Source organism: Delphinapterus leucas, chromosome 3, assembly GCF_059928025.1.
Source record: "Delphinapterus leucas isolate spDelLeu-1000000601 "Yukka" chromosome 3, BTC_Dleu_Yukka2, whole genome shotgun sequence".
In the NCBI taxonomy this organism is placed as follows: Eukaryota; Metazoa; Chordata; class Mammalia; order Artiodactyla; family Monodontidae; genus Delphinapterus; species Delphinapterus leucas.
In genome coordinates this window covers 13,850,551-13,873,463 of record NC_143131.1, presented here as the reverse complement: position 1 = coordinate 13,873,463, position 22,913 = coordinate 13,850,551, and the positions used below count along the sequence as shown (strand labels likewise).

The 22,913-nt window shown below is 42.4% G+C and overlaps 1 protein-coding gene across 3 annotated transcripts in view; it reads right to left on the bottom strand.

The window, feature by feature from the left end:
• TRIO (trio Rho guanine nucleotide exchange factor) overlaps positions 1-22,913 on the bottom strand; it is a 372,400-nt gene that overhangs the window by 103,997 nt on the left and 245,490 nt on the right. For all 3 annotated transcript variants that reach the window (XM_089908686.1, XM_089908685.1, XM_089908687.1), the window contains exons 19-25: positions 21,209-21,323; positions 18,541-18,656; positions 15,116-15,238; positions 2,631-2,825; positions 2,417-2,532; positions 1,528-1,594; positions 810-919 (exon numbers count right to left, since the gene is read on the bottom strand). In XM_089908686.1, coding sequence (XP_089764812.1) covers positions 810-919; positions 1,528-1,594; positions 2,417-2,532; positions 2,631-2,825; positions 15,116-15,238; positions 18,541-18,656; positions 21,209-21,323 — 842 coding nt within the window. The remainder of the gene's footprint in view (positions 1-809; positions 920-1,527; positions 1,595-2,416; positions 2,533-2,630; positions 2,826-15,115; positions 15,239-18,540; positions 18,657-21,208; positions 21,324-22,913) is intronic.

Sequence of the window (22,913 nt, the reverse complement as noted above, 5' to 3'; positions counted from 1 at the left end):
GTAACTTCTAGATTTTAATTTAATTGTAGAGCAAGTACAAAATGTAGAGCAAGTGCTCTGAACTAGGGTAAGTTATCGCGACTTTCAAAGAGTTAACCAGTTTAGCCTTTGAACACTTTCAACAGTAGCTTACTTCTGGGAAAGTGGTACGTTTAGTAGCTAAGGACATAAGTTAGGGAGGTAAACACTCAACCTAGAGAACCCGTTTAGATTCTAGCATCTTTGCTGGGGTCGGGGGCAGGGAAGCGGGGAGGACACGGCCAGCTCTGGCCCAGCATCATCTTTCCACAGGCTATTTGGGCTGCACAGACTCCACCTAGTGGAGCTTCTGCTGCCTTTTTTTTTGATCTTGAAAATAAAACCATGCTCCTCCTATGGCCTGTGGAAAGGGCACTTTATTTTGGTCACACTACACATCTGTTCAGTCCTCAGTTCCTTCCTCCTTCTTATTAGGAAAGACCAAACGCCAGCCAGCAGCCCCACAGAGGGCAGTTCTTTCTTTTAACCTTGAGAAGTTAACTGACGCAGGAGCTGATGACAAAGGCCTGAGAGAAGTTAGGGTCCCTACGAAACCAGCTTTCCGTTTTCCTGATCTCATTTCTATGAAAAGTAAACACAAAGTTGAGTCTCTGCTAAAATAGTCTCTAGAATGTCTGTGCTTGTGAAGCAAGTCTGGCAGCAGGCTTCCTCCAAATTTCAACAAAAGCACTGGAATCTATGCTTATTTATCGGAAACTTTCATTTGTCACGAAACTTCAGCACAGATTTCCAGAGTGGCTAACGAGGTCCCCAAAGATAAAGCCACTCACTTATTGTGAAACTCATAGATCTCCTGCATGTTCCCGAAGATAACGAGCTCTTTGTTCACAATGCCGGGCGGGATCTCCTCCACACCACTGGTCATTTCCCACAGGTAGGTCTGGCCGGGAGGGAAACAGAGAGGGTTAGATGAAAATCCACACCTCACCTTCAAGAAACAGGTACTCCTGACCTCTGTGAATACGTACCCAGGGTTAATGTATAATTGGAAATATATCTTAACAATACAGCCTTTTGCAAAAAAAAAAACATGAGGAACTATTTTTTAAAAACCTCAGTTGTTATTAATACTTGAGAATAGTTTCCATACTTTTCAGCTCTAAATGCATTCCCAGCTTCAAATTTTGGGATAAAATCTACTCCACAAGGTACGGCAAAGATTCGTTAAACCACTGAGCATGAGCTGCCAATGATAATCGGTAGGCACAGTTCTCTGAAGCTGCTGTAAAATTCTACACAGAGAGAACGTCAGCCAGGCCATCATGTGGTAAATGGAATGAGGGGATTAGTGCTGCATCATCTCTGTAATGAGCAACAACACGCCTAGAACTTCACAGAAGTGCAGCAACGTGCACAGAAGGCTGCTCGTGCGCACTTCAAATCTCCAAAATAACAGCAAAACGTGATTATTTTAAGAACTGCCAACAGGTAAGAATAAACAGCGACACTATACTCCATCTAAATAAATAAGCAGAAAAACTTACTTACATCCATACACTCCCGGAGGTCTCTTACATAAGCCTTTTCAGTTTGAATCAGCTCAGCCATTATGAACCTTAAAGCAGAGGAAAAGACAGCAACTAGTTTAGTTCACAGTCAGGATACATGCTTATTTTAACTACTTACTTTTAGGGTCTATGAAATAATAAGGTGGTTGAAAAAGCACTAGTCAGTGATATGTTCTGGAGAATTAAGGCAAGAATAGAAGAACTAACAGTATCCAGTCACCAATTCAAAGGAAAAAACATTCTGGAAAAAATTTTGTTAAGGTACCTACTGGTCATGGTTTCTCAACTTGGCAGTACTGACGTTTGGGGCTGGAGGATGCTTTGCTGTGGGACTGTCCTGTGCCTTATAAAACGTTTCACAGCATCCCTGGTTCCGCCCACTAGATGCCAGTAGCCCTCCCCGCTCCCCACTGGGTGACAACCAAAAATGTCTCCACATATTGCCAAATGTCCGTCCGGGGGGACAGAGCTGGCCCCGACTGAGAACCACTGGTTTAGGGCATCTTTTGTCTTTATTAGTATTTAGTACAGTTTACTAATTAGCAACTTCCAAAGAGCTGCACTTGTGTTATTAAATGCTTCTCCTTAGTATTATTACTCATGACCTATTGATGACAAATGACACTAAAACAACTTGTCAACCACATATGAAATGGGGGCGCATGCACAAAACAATAAGATACTGTTTCTGCATCAGGGGACAGTGGACACAGTGGCATTTTTGCTGTAAAAACTAAGCACATTCAGAGCAATGAAAAGTATTAACACTGCTTGTTTTCAAAGCACACACAGAAGTAAGCATCTTTGTCCAAGTGACATTTTCTTCACTTTTTCAATGAATCCTGGCAGGTTCTTAAAGACAAGCTTACTCTTTCCTGCGGGCAGATTTCCGTTTTTCTTCATTAAGTTCATGAGCGGCATCGCGGAGTTTCACCTCTGACCCGGGGATACTGGCCGGAATGATATCTAGCTGAAGACTTTTACTCTGTGGAATAAGGGAGTCAATGAACTTCAGTTAATTAAATCGACAAACAGTACGAAGAAGAAAACAGTCATTTATTCAATTTGCACAAAGCAATTTACCGATTTGTTGGAATCTGAAGAAATCCCCAGGGCTTTCTCCAAAGAGGTCCTGTACTTCTCCATCCGCAGAGAGAAATCTCTGTACCTCTTATCCACTGCAGTGACACATTTTTTTATCTCTGCCGCATGGGCATGCCCCTTTTCACAAAAGCCATCAGCCAGCTGTATCAATAGCTTCACTCTCTCTTTGGTTTGCTGCAAAAAAACAACAGGAAAGTATTGTGAAGCAAATGAACCCAACTGCCAGAAACCAGAAACACAGTGGCAACTTGCCTACAACTCTGAGTTCTGAACAGGAAAATAACTGCTGGTGACAGAAACTCAGACTGAAACCCTAAGTCCACCCAATTCATCCCCCTGATCCTAGACTGGCTCCGTTTCCTCAGCTCTTCTGCAATGAATGGCATTTTTATGACCTCGAGGAAAAAGTCTGGACTGTCTTTGGACGGTGTCTTCACCTGGTAGATGGTCAGTCACTCTGCAAAATGAACAAGTGGATGCTCACTCAGGACGGCCTCTACATTCCACGACTCCCCTCCTGTGAAGGCCATAGGTAGTGCTTACAGACACCTCCCGCCTTACGCTTGTTTATTGTGTCCCCAGTTAGACCGAAAGCCCTTTTAGGGCAGCAGTCGCCTGAGATTTTCGTTCTCCTGGAGCCTATGTGGCTAAGCCCCCGCCGCCGCCCCCCGCAGATGCTCAACCAAATCCCTGAAGCCACAGCATCACAGCACGCGCTCGTTTCTTCTTTAATTCTCAGTAGACCCGGAGGAAAAGCCACGACTAGGGAAGCTGCCTTCATAGAGGTATTTTAAACTTAGTCCCTGTTTTAAAACTCTCTCTCAGAAATACACTTATTTCATTTTATATGCACATAGAAAGATCTTTAAGTATGGCTTTCCTACTTTTATAGCTACGGATAACCATAAAACACTGGTCTGATAGATGGATGGATAGATAGATACATACATACATACGGCAGTGATTTCAGTCAAATCTGATTCTTCAACAGATTTTTCGTCACATCCACTTATTTCACTTATCATTTCACTCATTATGACTTATTACTTGTATCATTTGTTGTTACCATTTCATTTAGTCCTTAGGCTTCCTCCAACATTCCCACTGGCACTTCATACGAGTACAGTTACTCTTCTGCTATGGAACCTGCTTTTCTCACTTAGGTTTTAACTAGAAAATCTTTATGACTAACACTCAGGAAATTGACTTTAAAAATCCCCCAAAGGAAGGAGGTCAGGGTTCAAAACCTGGATAAACTATCTTACTTTGTACAATAAAAGTTTTGAGCAGAGTTCACTAGGCAGCCTGCAGAGCCAGCTGTGAACATCCTCAGACTCTACACGAACGCCCCCCGGGCTCCTCCACAGGGTCCAGCTTGCCCACCATCCCTCCAGGCTTGCTGGCCTCCACCTCTGTGTACCAGTGCCCCTTCCACCCGGAATGCTGTTCCCCTGGACGTCTCCATGGTTCCTTCACGCTTTGCTCGAATAAAGGCCACTTCTCACCGGCCTCCCTAACCCTCATGACTGCCACACGCCTCCTTCACCCTGTCTGCTCTGCTCCGCCCCACAGCATGCCTCACCCTCCCAAGAGGTGTAATTCACTTGCTAAGATCACTGCCTGTCTCTCTCCTGGTTAGAATGCACCTGCCAGCAGCCAGGGACATTTGCTTCCTCTGCTCACTAGTATCTCACACACCTTCTACGTGTCTGGCACATGGTGGCCATCTACCAAATATTTATTGAGATAATAAATTAACATTAGGTCCTTTATGCAAGTGTGTATACACCTGCAACTTTAATGGGAGTGGTAGTTACTTTTAACTGGCATGAATACATACTTTACAAAAAAACTACAGGAAAACAGAACTCCAGAGACATTAATACCTCTGTGGAAAAAACTGCTATTGCAAATTGTATAAAAGTTGTTTATTGGAGAAAGTCAGCCAAACAAAACACTCTGAAAGTTTTTAGGGCCTTCATCTTGCATGGAAATGAACTCAAGTAGAGTGAGCTAAAAGGAAAATATCTGTCAAACAAACCTTCTGATTTGTGATCAACACGATACCTTTCTGGTTAAGAGAAGCCCAATTATATATCAAGGAAGTAAGAAATCAAAGCTTCAGACTTGGAAGCATAAATTCCAAAAGGGATTTAAGTTAGAAACATTATTAAATTTTAATATCAAAGACAATTGACATGGCTGATACAGGATTTTTAAAAATCAGGTTGCCTAAAGAAGGTTTTGCTGTTTACCAAGATATTAATCTTCTGAAAAGCACAGGGAAGTTGGGTTTTAGCACCATTTAAGCATTTCTTTTCCACTGCCATGAATGACATCAGTGGAGGGCACTGCAAACAGCTGACCCTTGAACAACTCAGGGGTTGGGGTGCTGACCCCTGCGCCTCACTTCTCACCCCGCCCCCATGAAGTCCACGTCCGAGGCTTCAGTGGGACCAGGCAGTACTATAGTATGTATTTGTTGACAAAAATCTGAGTATAAGTGGACCCACACAGCTCATCCCCGTGTTGTCCAAGGACCCCTTAATCTTTAAGGAGTTAAGAAAGTTATTTCATGGTTTAAGCAGTGGGGACATAGAAGTGAAGATAAAAAAGAAAATGCATCGTACCTACATTAAAACAGAAAACAAAAGCCACCAAGAAACTAAAGGAAGATTTTCATATATGTCAAAAACACATCACAAAACAGGCCTAGTTGCAAGCATGTGACGCCAACAGGCTGAGTCTATGAAATTAGATACAGAACAAAAGGTTTCCTATAGGCAAAGCCTGGTAGATCTATAAATCTTCCATTTGCAAACTTCATTTAAACAAAAATGCTCATCAGATAGTCAAAGGCTTCTTGAGGAGACCTGCCGAAGCCTATCAAAGGTGGCAACCCTCCCCTCCCCCGTGGCTTTTTCTCTTATTATTTAACATGTATGTATATATATTTACTCATTTATCATGTTATTGCTCATTTCTCTAACTAGAACGTGCAATCCATGAGCTCTGCACCAATGAGTGGTTCCTGGTATATTGTAGAGGCCAATAAATAATTGTTGAGTGAATGAATGGTGTGATCAAAATTAAGTAGGACGAACCTGCTAATCCATGAACCTTTTATAACGGTGTATTTCTATTTTAACTGGTATTTTTATTTACTTTTTATTTATTTATTTTTTTTGCGGTATGCGGGCCTCTCACTAAGTGGCCTCTCCTGTTGCAGAGCACAGGCTCCGGACGCGCAGGCTCAGTGGCCATGGCTCACGGACCCAGCCGCTCCGAGGCATGTGGGATCTTCCCAGACTGGGGCACGAACCCGCGTCCCCTGCATCGGCAGGCGGACTCTCAACCACTGCGCCACCAGGGAAGCCCCTTAACTGGTATTTTTAAAATGCATTCACAGAATTCAAAATTCAAAAGGTACAAAAGGACACAAAGTGAAAAGCCTTCTCACTCCACATTCACCTGTTACCTGTATCAGCTTCTTGTGTACCACCCCGGAGATGTTTTATTATATACAAGCAAGTGCGTGTATGTATATGTGTATTTTTCTCCCTTCCCTTTTTTGCATAAATGCCTATGATAAGCACTGTGCGGCACCCAGCATTTTCATTTAACAACTCTTGCTTATCCTTCACTATCAGGACACAGTTGCCTCCTTGTTTGTATAAGAGATTGTTATGAAAGCAGATTTTTATTTTTGAAGAGTACAAATATAATCTGAACAACCTCATCTTTAGGCATAATCAAGGGACTGGAGAAAAATAAAGGCAGACCGAACGTTGAAGTTCACATGCTCACGAGAGCTTTACTCATCATGTTCTCAGGTAATCAGAAACCCAGAAAGGATGCATATTCAATGGTCTCAGACACTTTCTAGCAAAGTAAGGCACTTGGCATGGGTGACAAAGTTGTGAAGGTCTTAGTAAGGCAGTGGGTTTCAAACTTGAGTGTGCATAAAAACCACCTGGTGAGCTTGTTAGAAATGCTCCTTTTCAAGCCTTGCTCCCAGAGAGTCCAAGTCAGTACGTGCCTGGTGAGGACAGAAATCTGCTTTTAAGGAAACACCCATGGCATGGATGCCGGTGGTGCTTAAAAGCATTCTGAGAAATTACTGCCTTGAGTTGCAAAGGAATCAAGCTGAGTCTTAATCAGAGAGTGAGGAGAGGTTTCATTTCCATGAACCCTAAAAATGTTACAATACTAATTATGTAACTACTGAACTGGAAGATGTCATGTCAGAATGAAGGATCTTCTACCTAACAAGAGAAAAAATGACTTCTTAGAAGACGCTAAGACAGAGGGACAGAAGGCTAGCAAGAGCATCATTTCAACACGAAAAACTGAATGATGTCGCCAAGCACCAGGGCAGGCGCTTTCTGATTAAAAGAAAAGGAGCCAGAAACCAAGGAAAAAATGCTAAGAAAAAAACCTGAGAGGTGCTCTTTTCAAAACCTATCAGTTCCTCTTGGCAAAACTAATTCAGTATACCCAACAAAAGAAACAGCTCTATTTGGGAAATAGAAAAATCAGATGTCACCTATGATTTTAGATGCTTATTTTTTAAATAAAATACAGGCAAAAATATGCCTGTTACTGCTCATTCTTCCCAAAACCACAACCCAAGTCTGAGGAAAAGGGCAAACTAGAAATAATGGAAAAATCCCTTTGTACGTGCTCCACTGGTGGCACAAAGCTGCCACGCTACTCAGCTCTAGATGACGACATTCCCACCACAACCTGTGTACGTGGCATGGCATCCCCTGGAGCTGGGCAGTGAACAGCTGTCTGGCTGTACGCATGGCCTGCAGAGTGCAGCATCCATGGAAATTTAAGTCAGTGCAAATGAGCAAAGCTTAAATCTACCTGAGTGTATCTTAGGCATTTTCTTACTATCTATAACCAAAGGACATTCAATGAAACAAATATAAATCATATAAGGCACACAACAACTGTATTTATTATCCAATTATTAACAAAAAATAAGAATTATCCGGCCAAACATGTACTGCAGCTAGAGGAGGGAAAAGATATGATCCTTACCTGCAGAGGTACGACAGGTCAGCTCCCCTTAACCGAGCGGGCGGGGGCCCCCTCGGAGCGTTCATGGCCCCTCTGGGTGTGGCTCGCCCTACCCAAATGCTCCTGCTGCCAGGCCTCCCCACTGAGCCCCGCTACACTGTGTGTCCTCCAGAACAGAGACCAGGGGTTCCCACAGCCCGGCACCGAGAGCCTGAATGGAAAAAGTACACTTACAGCTTGGGATGGAGGGGAGCTGAGAAGAGAGCCCCAGGAAGAAAGAACAGCAGGACTCAGAAGTTGTTACAGAATGTATCAAATAGGAAAAATACACATAATACAAAGTAGCTGTTGTCATTCTAAACGATTTAAAAATTCCCCATGGATATGTTATCAAAGCCAAGTTAAGGGCCACACAAGAAATTCAATCTTTTTACTTTATAGGAACATTTTTTTTTTTAGGAACACTTTTTCTTTTTTTTTAAGTTTTAATTTTATATTGGAGTACAGCCAATTAACAGTGCTGTGATAGTTTCAGGTGCACAGCAAAGCAACTCAGCCATACATACACATGAGTCCATTCGCCCCAGACTCCCCTCCCATTCAGGCTGCCACATAACACTGAGCAGAGTTCCCTGTGCTATACAGTAGGTCCTTGTTGGTTATCCTTTTTAAATATAGTAGTACATATACACCACTTCTTTCTTTGTTGTTTTTTTTCAATATAACCTTTTATTTTATTTTTTTTAACATCTTTATTGGAGAATAATTGCTTTACATTGTTGTGTTAGTTTCTGCTGTAAAACAAAGTGAACCAGCGGTACATACACATATATCCCCATATCTCCTCCCTCTTGTGTCTCCCTCCCAACCCTCCCTATCCTACCCCTCTAAGGTGATCACAAAGCACCAAGCTGATCTCCCTGTGCTATGCGGCTGCTTCTCACTAGCTATCTATTTTACATTTGGTAGTGTATATATGTCCATGCCACTCTCTCACTTCGTCCCAGCTTACCCTTCCCCCTCCCCGTATCCTCAAGTCCATTCTCTACGTCTGCGCCTTTATTCCTGTCCTGCCCTGCCCCTAGGTTCTTCAGAACCTTTTTTTTTTTAGATTCCATATATATGTGTTAGCATACAGTATTTGTTTTTCTCTTTCTGACTTCATTCTGTATGACAGACTCTAGGTCCATCCACCTCACTACAAATAACTCAATTTCGTTTCTTTTTATGGCTGAGTAATATTCCATTGTATATATGTGCCACATCTTCTTTATCCATTCATCTGTCGATGGACACTTAGGTTGTTTCCATGTCCTGGCTACTGTAAATAGAGGTACAATGAACACTGTGGTACATGACTCTTTTTGAATTATAGTTTTCTCAGGGTATATGCCCAGCAGTGAGATTGCTCGGTCATATGGTAGGTCTATTTTTAGTTTTTGAAGGAACCTCCATACTGTTCTCCATAGTGGCCGTATCAATTTACATTCCCACCAACGGTGCAAGAGGGTTCCCTTTTCTCCAAACCTTCTCCGGCATTTATTGTTTGTAGATTTTTTGATGATGGCCATTCAGACAGGTGTGAGGTGATACCTCATTGTAGTTTTGATTTGCATTTCTCTAGTGATTAGTGACGTTGAGCATCCTTTCATGTGTTTGTTGGCAATCTGTATGTCTTCTTTGGAGAAATGTCTACTTAGGTCTTCTGCCCATTTTTGGATTGGGTTGTTTGTTTTTTTGATATTGAGCTGCATGGACTGCTTGTATATTTTGGAGATTAATCCTTTGTCCATTGCTTCGTTTACAAATATTTTCTCCCATTCTGAGGGTTGTCTTTTCGTCTTATGGTTTTCTTTGCTGTGCAAAAGCTTTTAAGTTTCATTAGGTCCCATTTGTTTATTTTTGTTTTTATATCCATTTCTCCAGGAGGTGGGTCAAAAAGGATCTTGCTGTGATTTATGTCATAGAGTGTTCTGCCTATGTTTTCCTCCAAGAGTTTTATAGTGTCTGGCCTTAAATTTAGGTCTTTAATCCATTTTGAGTTTATTTTTGTGTAGGGTGTTAGGGAGTGTTCTAATTTCATTCTTTTACATGTAGCTGTCCAGTTTGCCCAGTACCACTTACTGAAGAGGCTGTCTTTTCTCCACTGTATATTCTTGCCTAATTTATCAAAGATAAGGTGACCATAAATGCATGGGTTTATCTCTGGGCTTTCTATCCTGTACCACTGATCTATATTTCTGTTTCTGTGCCAGTACCACACTGTCCTGATTACTGTACCTTTGTAGTGTAGTCTGAAGTCAGTCAGGGAACCTGATTGCTCCAGCTCCATTTTTCTTTCTCAAGATTGATTTGGCTATTCGGGGTCTTTTGTGTTTCCATACAAACTGTGATATCTTTTGTTCTAGTTCTGTGAAAAATGCCATTGGTAGTTTGATAGGGAGTGCACTGAATCTGTAGATTGCTTTGGGTAGTATACTCATTTCCACAATGTTGATTCTTCCAATCCAAGAACATGGTATATCTCTCCACGTTTGTATCATTTTAATTTCTTTCATCAGTGTCTTATAATTTTCTGCATACAGGTCTTTTGTCTCCTTAGGTAAGTTTATTCCTAGGTATTTTATTCTTTTTGTTGCAATGGTAAATGGGAGCGTTTCCTTAATTCCTCTTTCCGATTTTTCACCATTAGTGTATAGGAATGCAAGAGATTTCTGTGCATTAATTTTGTATCCTGCAAACTTACCAAATTCATTGATGAGTTCTAGTAGTTTTCTGGTGGCATCTTCAGGATTCTCTATGTATAGTATCATGTCATCTGCAAACAGTGACAGTTTTACTTCTTCTTTTCCAGTTTGGATTCCTTTTATTTCTTCTTCTTCTCTGATTGCTGTGGCTAAAACTTCCAAAACTATGTCGAATAATAGTGGTGAAAGTGGGCAACCTTGTCTTGTCCCTCATCTTACGGGAAATGGTTTCAGTTTTTCACCATTGAGAACGATGCTGGCTGTGGGTTTGTCACATATGGCCTTTATTATGTTGAGGTATGTTCCCGCTATGCCTACTTTCTGGAGAGTTTTCATCATAAATGGGTGTTGAATTTTGTCGAAAGCTTTCTCTGCATCTATTGAGTTGATCATATGGTTTTTCTCCTTCAATTTGTTAATATGGTGCATCACATTGATTCATTTGTGTATATTGAAGAATCCTTGCATTCCTGGGATAAACCCCACTTGATCATGGTGTATGATCCTTTTAATGTGCTGTTGGATTCTGTTTGCTAGTATATTGTTGAGGATTTTTGCATCTCTGTTCGTCAGTGATATTGGCCCGCAGTTTTCTTTTTTTGTAACATCTTTGTCTTGTTTTGGTATCAGGGTGATGGTGGTCATGGTGGTAGAATGTGTTTGGGTGTGTTCCTCCCTCTGCTATATTTTGGAAGAGTTTGAGAAGGATAGGTGTTAGCTCTTCTCTAAATGTTTGACAGAATTCGCCTGTGAAGCCATCTGGTCCTGGGCTTTTGTTTGTTGGAAGATTTTTAATCACAGTTTCAATTTCAGTGCTTGTGATTGGTCTGTTCATATTTTCTATTTCTTCCTGATACTGTCTTGGCATGTTGTGCATTTCTAAGAATTTTTCCATTTCTTCCAGGTTGTCCATTTTATTGGCATACAGTTGCTTGTAGTAATCTCTCATGATCTTTTGTATTTCTGCAGCGTCAGTTGTTACTTCTCCTTTTTCATTTCTAATTCTATTGATATGATTCTTCCCCCTTTTTTTCTTGATGAGTCTGGCTAATGGTTTATCAATTTTGTTTATCTTCTCAAAGAACCAGCTTTTAGATTTATTGATCTTTGCTACTGTTTCCTTCATTTCTTTTTCATTTATTTCTGATTTCATCTTTATGATTTCTTTCCTTCTGCTAACTTTGGGGTTTTTTTGTTCTTCTCTCTTAATTGCTTTAGGTGTGAGGTTAGGTTGTTTATTTGAGATGTTTCCTGTTTCTTAAGGTAGGGTTGTATTGCTATAAACTTCCCTCTTAGAACTGCTTTTGCTGCATCCCATAGGTTTTCGGTCGTTGTGTTTTCATTGTCATTTGTTTCCAGGTATTTTTTGATTTCCTCTCTGATTTCTTCAGTGATCTCTTAGTTATTTAGAAGCATATTGTTTAGCCTCCATGTGTTTGTAATTTTTACAGTTTTCTTCCTGTAATTGATATCTAGTCTCATAGTGTTGTGGTCAGAAAAGATAATTGATATGATTTCAATTTTCTTAAAATTACCAAGGCGTGATTTGTGACCCAAGATATGATCTATCCTGGAGAATGTTCCATGAGCACTTGTGAAGAAAGTGTATTTTGTTGTTTTTGGATGGAATGTCCTATAAATATCCATTAAGTCCATCTTGTTTAATGTATCACTTAAACCTTTTGTTTCCTTATTTATTTTCATTTTGGTTGATCTCTCCACTGGTGAAAGTGGGGTGTTAAAGTCCACTACTATTACTGTGTTACTGTCGATTTCCCCTTTTATGTCTGTTAGCATTTGCCTTATGTATTGAGGTGCTCCTATGCTGGGTGCATAAATATTTACAATTGTTATATCATCTTCTTGGATTGATCCCTTGATCATCATGTAGTGTCCTTCTTTGTCTCTTGTAAGAGTCTTTATTTTAAAGTCTATTGGGTCTGATATGAGAATTGCTACTCCAGCTTTCTTTTGATTTCCATTTGCATGGAATATCTTTTTCCATCCCCTCACTTTCAGTCTGTATGTGTTGCTAGGTCTGAAATGGGTCTCTTGTAGACATGATATATACGGGTGTTGTTTCTGTATCCATTCATGCAGTCTGTGTCTTTTGGTTGGAGCATTTAATCCATTTACATTTAAGGTAATTATTGATATGTATGTTCTTATTACCATTTTCTTAATTGTTTGGGGTTTCTTATTGTAGGTCTTTTCCTTCTCATGTTTCCTGCCTAGAGAAGCTCCTTTAGCGTTTGTTGTAAAGGTGGTTTGGGGTGATGAATTCTCTTAGCTTTTGTTTGTCTGTAAAGGTTTTAATTTCTCCATCAAATCTGAATGAGATCCTTGCTGGGTAGAGTAATCTTGGTTGTAGGTTTTTCCCTTTCATCACTTTAAATATGTCCTGCCACTCCCTTCTGGCTTGCAGTTTCTGCTGAAAAATCAGCTGTTAACCTTATGGGGATTCCCTTGTATGTTATTTGCTGCTTTTCCTTTGCTGCTTTTAATATTTTTTCTTTGTATTTAATTTTTCATAGTTTGAGTAATAGGTGTCTTGGCATGTTTCTCCTTGGATTTATCCTGTATGGGACTCTGTGCTTCCTGGACTATTTCCTTTCCCGTATTAGGGAAGTTTTCAACTATAGTCTCTTCAAATATTTTCTCACACCCTTTCTTTTTCTCTTCTTCTTCTGGGACCCCTATAATTCGAACGCTGGTGCATTTAATGTTGTCCCAGCAGTCTCTGAGACTTTCCTCAATTCTTTTCATTCTTTTTTCTTTATTCTGCTCTGTGGTAGTTATTTCAACTATTGTATCTTCCAGGTCACTTATCTGTTCTTTTGCCTCAGTTATTCTGCTACTGATTCCTTCTAGAGAATTTTTAATTTCATTTATTGTGTTGTTCATCATTGTTTGTTTGTTCTCTCATTCTTTTAGGTCCTTGTTAAACGTTTCTTGTATTTTCTCCATTCTATTTCCAAGATTTTGGACCATCTTTACTATCATTACTCTGAATTCTTTTTCAGGTAGACTGCCTATTTCCTCTGCATTTGTTTGGTCTGGTGGGTTTTTACCTTGCTCCTTCATCTGCTGCTTATTTCTCTGTCTTCTCATTTTGCTTAACTTACTGTGTTTGGGGTCTCCTTCTTGCAGGCTGCAGGTTCGTAGTTCCTGCTGTTTTTGGTGTCTGCCCCCAGTGGCTAAGGTTGGTTCAGTGGGTTGTCTAGGCTTCCTCGTGGAGGGGACTGGTGCCTGTGTTCTGGTGGATGAGGCTGGATCTTGTCTTTCTGGTGCGCGTGACCACATCCGGCGGTGTGTTTTGGGGTGTCTTTGAACTTATGATTTTAGGCAGCCACTCTGCTAATGGGTGGGGTTGTGTTCCTGTCTTGCTAGTTGTTTGGCATGGGGTGTCCAGCACTGGAGCTTGCTGGTTGTTGAGTGGAGCTGGGTCTTAATGTTGAGACAGAGATCTCTGGAATACTCTTGCCGAACGATGTTACGTGGGGCCGGGAGGTCTCTGGTGGACCAATGTCCTGAACTCAGCTGTCCCACCTCAGAGGCTCAGGCCTGACACCCAGTCGGAGCATCAAGACCCTGTCAGCCACACGGCCAGGTACGTGGGGGAGTTTCTTGCCTTTTGGGAAGTCTGAGGTCTTCTGCCAGCGTTCAGTAGGTGTTCTGTTGGAGTTGTTCCACATGTAGATGTACTTTTGATGTATCTGTGGGGAGGACGGTGATCTCCACGTCTTACTCCTCCACTACCTTGAAGGTGTCTCCTCAGGAACACTTCTTTTTACCCAAAAATTATTATGCAGCTTCATCATTTATTTTCTACTCTTAAATGTGAATTAATTTCCAATTTTTTCTAAAACCTTAACTCTATCATCAGAAACAGAGGTGCTCCTGAAAACAGTACATAGAATGTATATTCAAAACTTTGAAAAACAAAAAACAAGAACACCACAGGTTGAGAAGGGAAGCCGAGAAGCCTCAAAATTGTTTTCAGGTAAAAGAAGGAATTAGCCCCTGCAAATATTTTAATTGAGAAAACATTCGTGTCAGTGTGTGAATTCTTACACATCTGCTTAAAAATTCACAGTCACATGTACTGCATATGCCATAAAGATGTATTTAATTCAGCAGAAAAGTGAAAATGCCTCCAGTTTTATAAGCCTATGAACAGCCACTGACATAAACTCTGCCAACTATAAAACCCGGTCAGCGTCGTGACTGGACAACTGGGCATGATGCTACTGCAGCAGTCTTCACTGTTCAAGACAAGGAAAGGAAACACGCACAGGATCCGTCTAAGTCAAGCTGGGAACACCAGCGTTCCATAAAAATAGCAAGTACTCAGAAAATACTTGGAAAACCGAATGAAAATAAGAGAAGAACGAAAAGGACAAAGAAGAAAGAAAAAATAAAGGAAGGAGCTGGGAGGCATTTCCAGAAATCAGAGGCACAAGAGGAAACAGAGAAACAAAGGGACAAATGAGGACAGTGTGAAAGGCCTTAGAATTACCACTAAAGTAGGGTCTAACAGTCCATCTGGCTCACCCCGTTCCTCCCATTGCATAAGGTATTTCTTCAATGAAATTTTTAGGAAAGACCTCTTTTACACCAAGTATCCTGTTCGAGGTTATCCTGGAAACACGCAGGAGGCACGCAGGCACTGAGCCAATGCAAGCTCACCTTTGCCGTGATCTGGAAGTCCTCGTGCTCCTTCAGCAGCTCCTGGGTGTGCTGGATACTCGAACCTGTGGAGGTGTGTGTGGAAAGGTAGAACTCCCCGCTGTCATGGATCCACTCCAAAGCCTAGAGACGGAAGGAATGGAAACAGGTTCACGGCTCAACGTCAGTGAAGCAAGTCCCAATACCTCAGTATCTCATTTAAACGCAAAGTCACACTCCCAGGCGCATCAAGAAACACTCCCTCAAAGAGAGATGAGCTTCTGAAACATGTATCTTCATTCCAAAATTAAAAGTTGACATTCTAGAAAACTGTAATCATGTCACTTAGGCATCAATGATAACAAGCTCAGGAGTTTCTTATAAGCATGAACCTAAAGGGCCATAAGAGTCCAGTGAATAGCCTCCCTCAAGAATACTGAGAAAGTGTGGGGAACGGGAAGTCTGAGACCCTCGCATTGCTGAACACTGAGACATTCGCGTCACAGGGACTCGACAGCCTTCCTGGGGTGATCTAACTTAAAACAGGAAAAGAAAGCAGATGCAAATTCCCAGCTTTCAAATGTACAGTGTTAGCCGTTTCTTCCTATTCCTGCCTTCAGTGAGTCCTGAGGTGTGCACCCACTTCACTGGCCTTCTGGGGGCTCCTACAGAGCGTCATTATGCATAAAGATGCTCTGGGGAGACGCTGGCAGAAGTGGCTTAACCTCCCAGATGTAGGAGAGAGATGACCCCACCTGGGAAGAAGGGGGCCGGCAAGGTCCAGACTGCAACAGAAGGACACATTCTGACTCCTATTCTTTCATGTTTTTAGATGGAAGCCATTTTTTTCCTTCTATGTGCATAGATCTGAAGTGAAATCTTACTTAAACATAAACATCTGAAAAAGCAACACTATGGAAAAGAAACAAAAACATGGAAGCTTTCATATCTGCCCTTCACAATATCTTAGTCGTCCGCTGTGATTTGCTGGTCTTGGAACAGAAACATCACCGTCTCTATTAGATACTTCACAGCATTTATGGCATTTTAGAAGAAAAAAATGAAAAGGAAACCACGACCCAGATTACTTACCGCGCAGCTTCCTGGCTGGGAATTTACCTTCGTTTTGCACAAGCATGGTTGCCCCATCTCTGAGACAACACTGCCACTGACAGTGCGTCAAGGCAGAAAGCCATTTTGGTCAATATATTCAAAGGTCCCTACTTCCTCCGTTCACACAGCGAATCGTGCCCAAGCGCCCTCTATGCAGGCAGGTGCTGAGGGGGGCGCTGGGGTGGGAGAGGCTTGGGCCCTGCCCTTGTGACCATGAGGGACCCGCAGGCTGAGAAGGGATGGGCTCAGGAGGAAAGGGGCCCTGCACAGGGGGAGGCTGGAGGTGAGGCTGGAGGGCGACAGGGGGCCCTCGGAGGCCGCAGGCCTTTGGACTTTGGTCTGGAAGTGAATGGGGCTGCCACATGGAAAAGGGACCGCAGTGGAGAGTGAGCGAGAGAAAAGCAACACCGGTTGGCAAACCGGTCCAGGGGGTTCAGATGAGACATGGCTAGGCTGGTACCCGTGATGGCTCTGGGGGCGGAGGAGAGGGCAGATGTGCTGCATCAGGCCCCGATGAAGGGGTGAAGCTGGGAAGATGAGAGAAAGGCGGGAATCAGGTAAGATGAGGGCGGGGACACGGCGGACGGGGAGTCCCGGGTCCACTTCTGCTTTGGTTAAGGCCAAAGTGGAGAGACGCAAGGAGGGAGCTGGGGTTTCTACATCTGGAGACCAGAAATGGAGGTCAGGGCTGGGAGACACCAACAGTGAGAGCTAAGGAGAGAGGAAAGAGAAACAAGAACAAGCCCTGAACTGAAAGCCAACTTTCAGAGGCAGAGGTAAGGGAGAAGGGGCACAGACAGCCCGGGAGGAGCAGCCCCGAGGCAGGAGGTACCCAGAGCAGAGCAGGGGCTGCAAGTCACCTGCCACAGCCCACCCATAACTCGGTATTTACTGTGGGATTGTTGTTATCGTACAGCACAGAAGCCAACCCTACAGGGCCGTGGGGCTGACGGGCCATCATCTGTAACGGCAGAAACTGAATGATTTTATTTTTGGCATGTGAACTGGCTTTAGGAAAAAGCAACAGCATATTCCATTATTTCTCTCTGTCAAGGGCATTATTTACAATTTTGTTCTCTGTAGCTGAATGACTCCTTGTCTTTCAACAGAGAGATAAACAAAGACGTGAGAAAAGATTATGAAATAGTCTCTAATTAGAAATAAAATCAGGTCCCCATAAATCTGAAATACGGTTAGATTATCCTTAAATAAAATGTTAAGAAAATGGAATTTAAACATTAAAAAATACTACCGCTTGCCACCCCTGCTGGGAACATGGTAACTGCATCTGGGAAAGCCAATCAAGACAAGGGAGAGGTCGGGTCAGGGTGCCAGGTTCAGGGACCATGAACTCCTGCTTACGCCCTGGGACACCGAGCTGCTCTGGGCAGCAGGCTGCCCAGTGAGAGACTGACATTTACCAAATTAAACAAAATATGTTCCCCAAGTGAGAAACCTGTGCTGAGGAAAATGTAATCTTTCTTGAGCTAAACGGATTTTATCGAATGCCTACGCTGCATGAGGCACGTGTCAGGTTTCCAGGTGGATCCAGAAGACAGAGCAGGTCACACGCGGTCACCAGGGACCGGCAGCCCTGAGGAGGCCCCGGGGACGTGGTGCATGTGAGGTGACTCGCGGGGGCTTCTGAGAACAAGCCTTCTCCCTCCCGCTCCCTCCTGACCCTCCGAATTCTGGACTAATGGGCACGGATTCCTAGGCCACTGTTAAGGCCAGGGAGAAGTGACAGGCATCTTCCTGTCTGAGTTACAGTCAGACAGACTTTACCCTAAAATGATCTCCACGACTGGCCATCGACCCCAGAATGACTTCCGGCAGGCGGCGGAGGGGAGGGGAACACTGCAAACGTACCCTCTTGAGGTCTCTGCCTTAGCCAAATGCGTGACCTTTTTTTGAGTATACTGAATTCTGAGAAATTCTGCCACATTTCTTACTTAATTTTAGCTCACTTTATCCGAAAAACAAAATTTTGTCTTGAAGATATAAGTACGCCAACATGGAAAACTGCCCACCGTATTATCTTACAGTGACTTAAATCATCACGATCACAACTGCTCGCACTTCGCTGTCTTAACTGTGGGGTGACGGCAGCTCGGCAGAGCTGACTCGCACACCCGCTGAGGCCAAAATCACTGAGTAACACACTTTTACGAGGCTGGGGGGTTTTCTGGCAACAAACGGTCAAGTAAAAGGCAAGGCTGTTTTGATGATCAGGGAGCGGTTTTCCATCTGCTGCCATGTCAGAAGCTGCCCGTCTGACGATGGAGGCCTGGGCACGGGGAGGAGGGCGCCAGGAGGGCTGTGTGATGGCTGACCTGCTTGGCGCTTCGCTCAAAGACCACGTACTGCTGGCACTGGTCCAGCCGCCGCTTCCTCATGGTCCAGTAATGCAACACCCTGTTCTCCCGCTGGAAGAGTTCATTCAAGATATCTGAGAGAATGAAGAGAAAGCCGCATGTTGGCGCTGGCCATCAAGCACAACACCCACAAAATCCCATTCATTTTTATTTAAAGACATTTTAATGCAAATGCCGTGGTGAGCCGGAGTATAGTCACTGAGCCGCACGGCCTGCCTGCCTGGCCTCCTTGACACGCCTGTCCAGACCTCTCCTCGTTCTCTTACTCCAGTTTACACTTAGGACTGACATCACCCGACATTCGAGTTGGCCTCTAATCCCTCAGGTCGGCTGGGTCAGTGGGATAGCTACTGAGTCCCCTGCTGGGGCAATCTGACAATGGCTGGAAAAACACCAGTATTAGACGTTTTGTGCAAGACCATGAGAACCTTCCTGCGGAAGGAATTTAGTATACATCAAAAGATGTCAGATGAAACAGCGGAGTACTAGAAGAAAACGATGGGGGCTTTAAAAACAAAACCAAAAACAAACCCTTAGGAGAGGGAAGGAAATGAAGTTGAGAAGCATGAAGCTAGAAAGGAAAAGTTAAAACAGCAATCAGATTACAAGAGAATTAAAAATCTCATAACCAAATAACAACCGCCATAAAAATATGACACAAGTAAAAAGCCAGGAAAAACTATTGGGAACATAGAAGGTGGATCTAACTTACTTAATAGTCAACAGGAAAATATGAATAATCTGTTAGCAAAGCGAGCAAAGCATATAAACATGGAGGTCATGATTATATGAAATGAAATATGGCCACTAAAAATACAGAAACGTTTCGTCTCACTCAAACAACGAGACCAGTTTACACCACTCCCTGGCAAGGACTACGCTGCCCAGGGCTAGAAGGGACAGAGGAAACCTGTGTGCCTGTATTATTGGGGGAGGAAAATGGAGCACAACCCCTGCAGAGGTCATCTGGTGACAGGTAACGACACTGAGTGGTGCGCACCCTTGAACCAGGAATTTATCTTTCAGATACGGTGCTAGCACAAGCTCTCGACACAATTTGTACACAGATGCACACACGCTGAGGTGCTGTTCGGAAAAACTGGCAGCAACGTATGAGCCCATTGATTAGGGGTCAGATTAAATCAATTACGAAGTCGCCATACTGGACGTTAAAAGTAACAGAGCAGATCTCCAAATTCTGATATAGAATGAGATTATTCCTAAGCGTAAGAAGAAAATTGCAGGGGAATATAGTCCCACTTCAAAAAAAAAATTAAAAAGACAGATGGGTGAGTTGAAGCTACACGTTTGTATCTCTCTGCATATTTCCATTTATGTGCATAGAAGGATGCACAAAAAGGTCTTCACAGTGGTTACCACTGGCAAAGGAATTTAGGTAATTTATATACATTTGTACACTTTAAACATTCTTTACAGTGAGTCTGTTTTACTCTAGAAGTTTACAAAGTAAACAGATAAAAAAAACTTCAGAAAAAGATTCCCTGGCTGAAATTGCAAATCAAATAAGTGGTACCTGGAATATAACTTTATTGGAAAACTTTAAAAATAATAACCTCTCCACAAATATTTACCAAGTTCCTCACAGGCTGAGTACTTTGTGAGAAACAGGAGCCTGCGAGCAGCATGTACCCGCCAGCTCACTGGTTGGTCCTGTTACATTATCTTTGCTCGACTGAAAAGTGAACTAGTTTAGTGAAGCAAATTGGCACTGAAATTTGAAGCCTGTCAAAAAATAAGCTACCACTTAAATGAAAGGAAAACGAGCGTAAGTCTTTTCTAGTCTCTTATTTCCGTAGCCTCTGCCTGGGGCAGGACTGAAGCTCAGGTGAGGATTAAAGCTGATAGAACAGGGCCTGAATACCGAGACTGTTTTCAACAATTCTCCTCATTTTCTGAGGACCCACTTCCATGTCATTTCAATTAAACTTGTAAAAAAAATTATGATTAAGTTTAAAATGATGTATCACCTGGATGTATTTTCACTGCAAAATATTCAATCAGAATTCTACAGCATAAAAATCGTCAGTACCCTTAACTTCCACCCATGACAACCCTACTTACAGTTTAGTATAATTGTTCCCAGGTCTTTTTCTATGCGCGTGTGTGTGTGTGTGTGTGTGTGTGTGTGTATGTGTGTGTGTGTGTGTACAGTTTTGTACATTTTTAAACTCAAATGATACCCATCTATCTATATAACATTCTTTGGCAATTTGCTTTTATTAATAATGCTTTAAGTATATAAAACTGATACATTATAGCAATGAAATGGGTATATAATTTTTGTGATTTAAACTTTTAAAAGTATTTGGCCTGTAGATAATTCTCGCTTTCATTTTTTCCCGATTTATATTTTCACTTACTTTTAACAAAACAGTCGATGCCAATAAATACCCTGAGCATGCTGCATTTTCTCCCTATTTATATTCTTCAACTTTATTCAATAAATTATCAAGCTATATATTTGTTTAATATTTTATTATTAAAATAAGATAACTTAGGAGAACTTTAATGATATGAAAAGGACATTCCAAAGGAAGCCCTGGACCAAGATTTTAGAACGTGTCTTGTCAAGCTCATCCGTCAGCTGACTCCTAGGTGTACTCACTTTTCACTTGTTGTTCAGGGGCTTTGATATGTGTCACCATTCCAGGCATGTTCACGCTGTTCCTGTGCAGGTATTTCAGGAAGACATCTGCATTCCTCCTAGCAAGCGTGCAAGCCTAAGAAATAATACAGAGCAACGTGTTCATGTGACTCATACAGACATGCATCTTCAGTGTATATGGATGACATCACGTGGCTCTAACATAGGTCTTAATCTAAAGTGTTCATCTGGTCAATCTGTGTCTGGAGAATACATAGGATAAATCCTATTTCAACTTAAAAAAAAATCTGTTTTGGAGCCCTTGCTCTGCTGAACCCAGCTGCTATGTTGAGAGCTGCCCCATGGTAAGGTCCAGGTGGCCAGACACTGAGGGTGACCCGTGGCCTGCAGCCCGAGAGGAAGTAAAGCCCTTCCCTAGTCGAGCCTTGAGGTGACCACATCCCTGACCAACAACTTGATCACAGTCTTGGGAGAAACACTGAGTCGGAGGACCTGGCTAAGCTGCACCGGGATGTCTGTAAAGGGCAGACAGTAAATATTTTCAGCTCTCCGAGTCATGTGGGCTCGATCTCTCTGTTGCAGCTACTCAACCTGCCCATTGTAGATGAAAGTGGCCTCGACTGATAAATGGGAGTGGCCAGATTTAGCCCTCAGGGCTTAGCTTGCTAACCCTTGGTTTAAGCCATTGAATTGTGGGGTGGTTTGTTATTGTGGTAATAGAAAACTGATATTCCATGTTTGTAAACCGAATAAGTAATTTCATTCATGTATTTAAAAAAGTTTTATTTAAGAGAAAAGAGATATAAATATGAAATCAAAATGGTTCAGGAAAAAAATCCCTTAATTATAATAGAATTGGAAATATCTTGCACATTTCCTAGCCCAGATCTGGAATCAATCTTTTTTTCAAGGAGCTCGGTCTCCTTCTTGTGGTAAATGGCACTGAAAGCCCACAATGTGGGCACTAGGGATGCTCGTTATCATTGGGCTGGTCATCGTTCCTAGGCCTTTTCAGTAGATGGAGCTGCAACACCTTTTTTTTTTTTTTTTTTTTTTTTTAAATTAAGAGAAAAATACATCATGAGTCTCTACTGATAAGACCGAAATAAGTTGTCATTCCAAACAGCAAGGAAGCCGTAAAGACTGCTAGGGTTACATCAAAAGGACATCTGAGCCAACCTGACTTGAAGGGGCTCCCACTAGTGGGACAAGTTGAATACAGAAAGATAAATGACTGTAACTGATTGAAACACGCCAAATGTTAAAATCCAGGGTGATACTAAAAGAACAAATTAATCATACGCAGAGGTTGCTAGGGCAACAGATCATTATTCTGAAAACCATAAACAATGGGAAGGAATCAAGCATTTACCTCCCCCCCCACCCTTTTTTGGGACAACTCTATTTTAGCATAACCAAATAGCTGAGGAGGGAATAACTGCAGCTAATCAAGGCAGAAAGAATGACAGAATGCCACCATTTTGCAACTCCTAATGAAACAATATCACCACTGGCTACCAAACCCAGTGGGTGAAAGGCTGATGGGGAAGTACACAATGGATGACGTGGACTTACGACGTCTGAAGCACTGAAAAACCCTCACGTCACAGAGACAGCCGGAGAAGCAGACCTGTGTGTGTCCTGGAGCAATGCCGTTGGAAGTACACAACACCACCCATCAGGTACCCTAAGTGTACCCCCACAC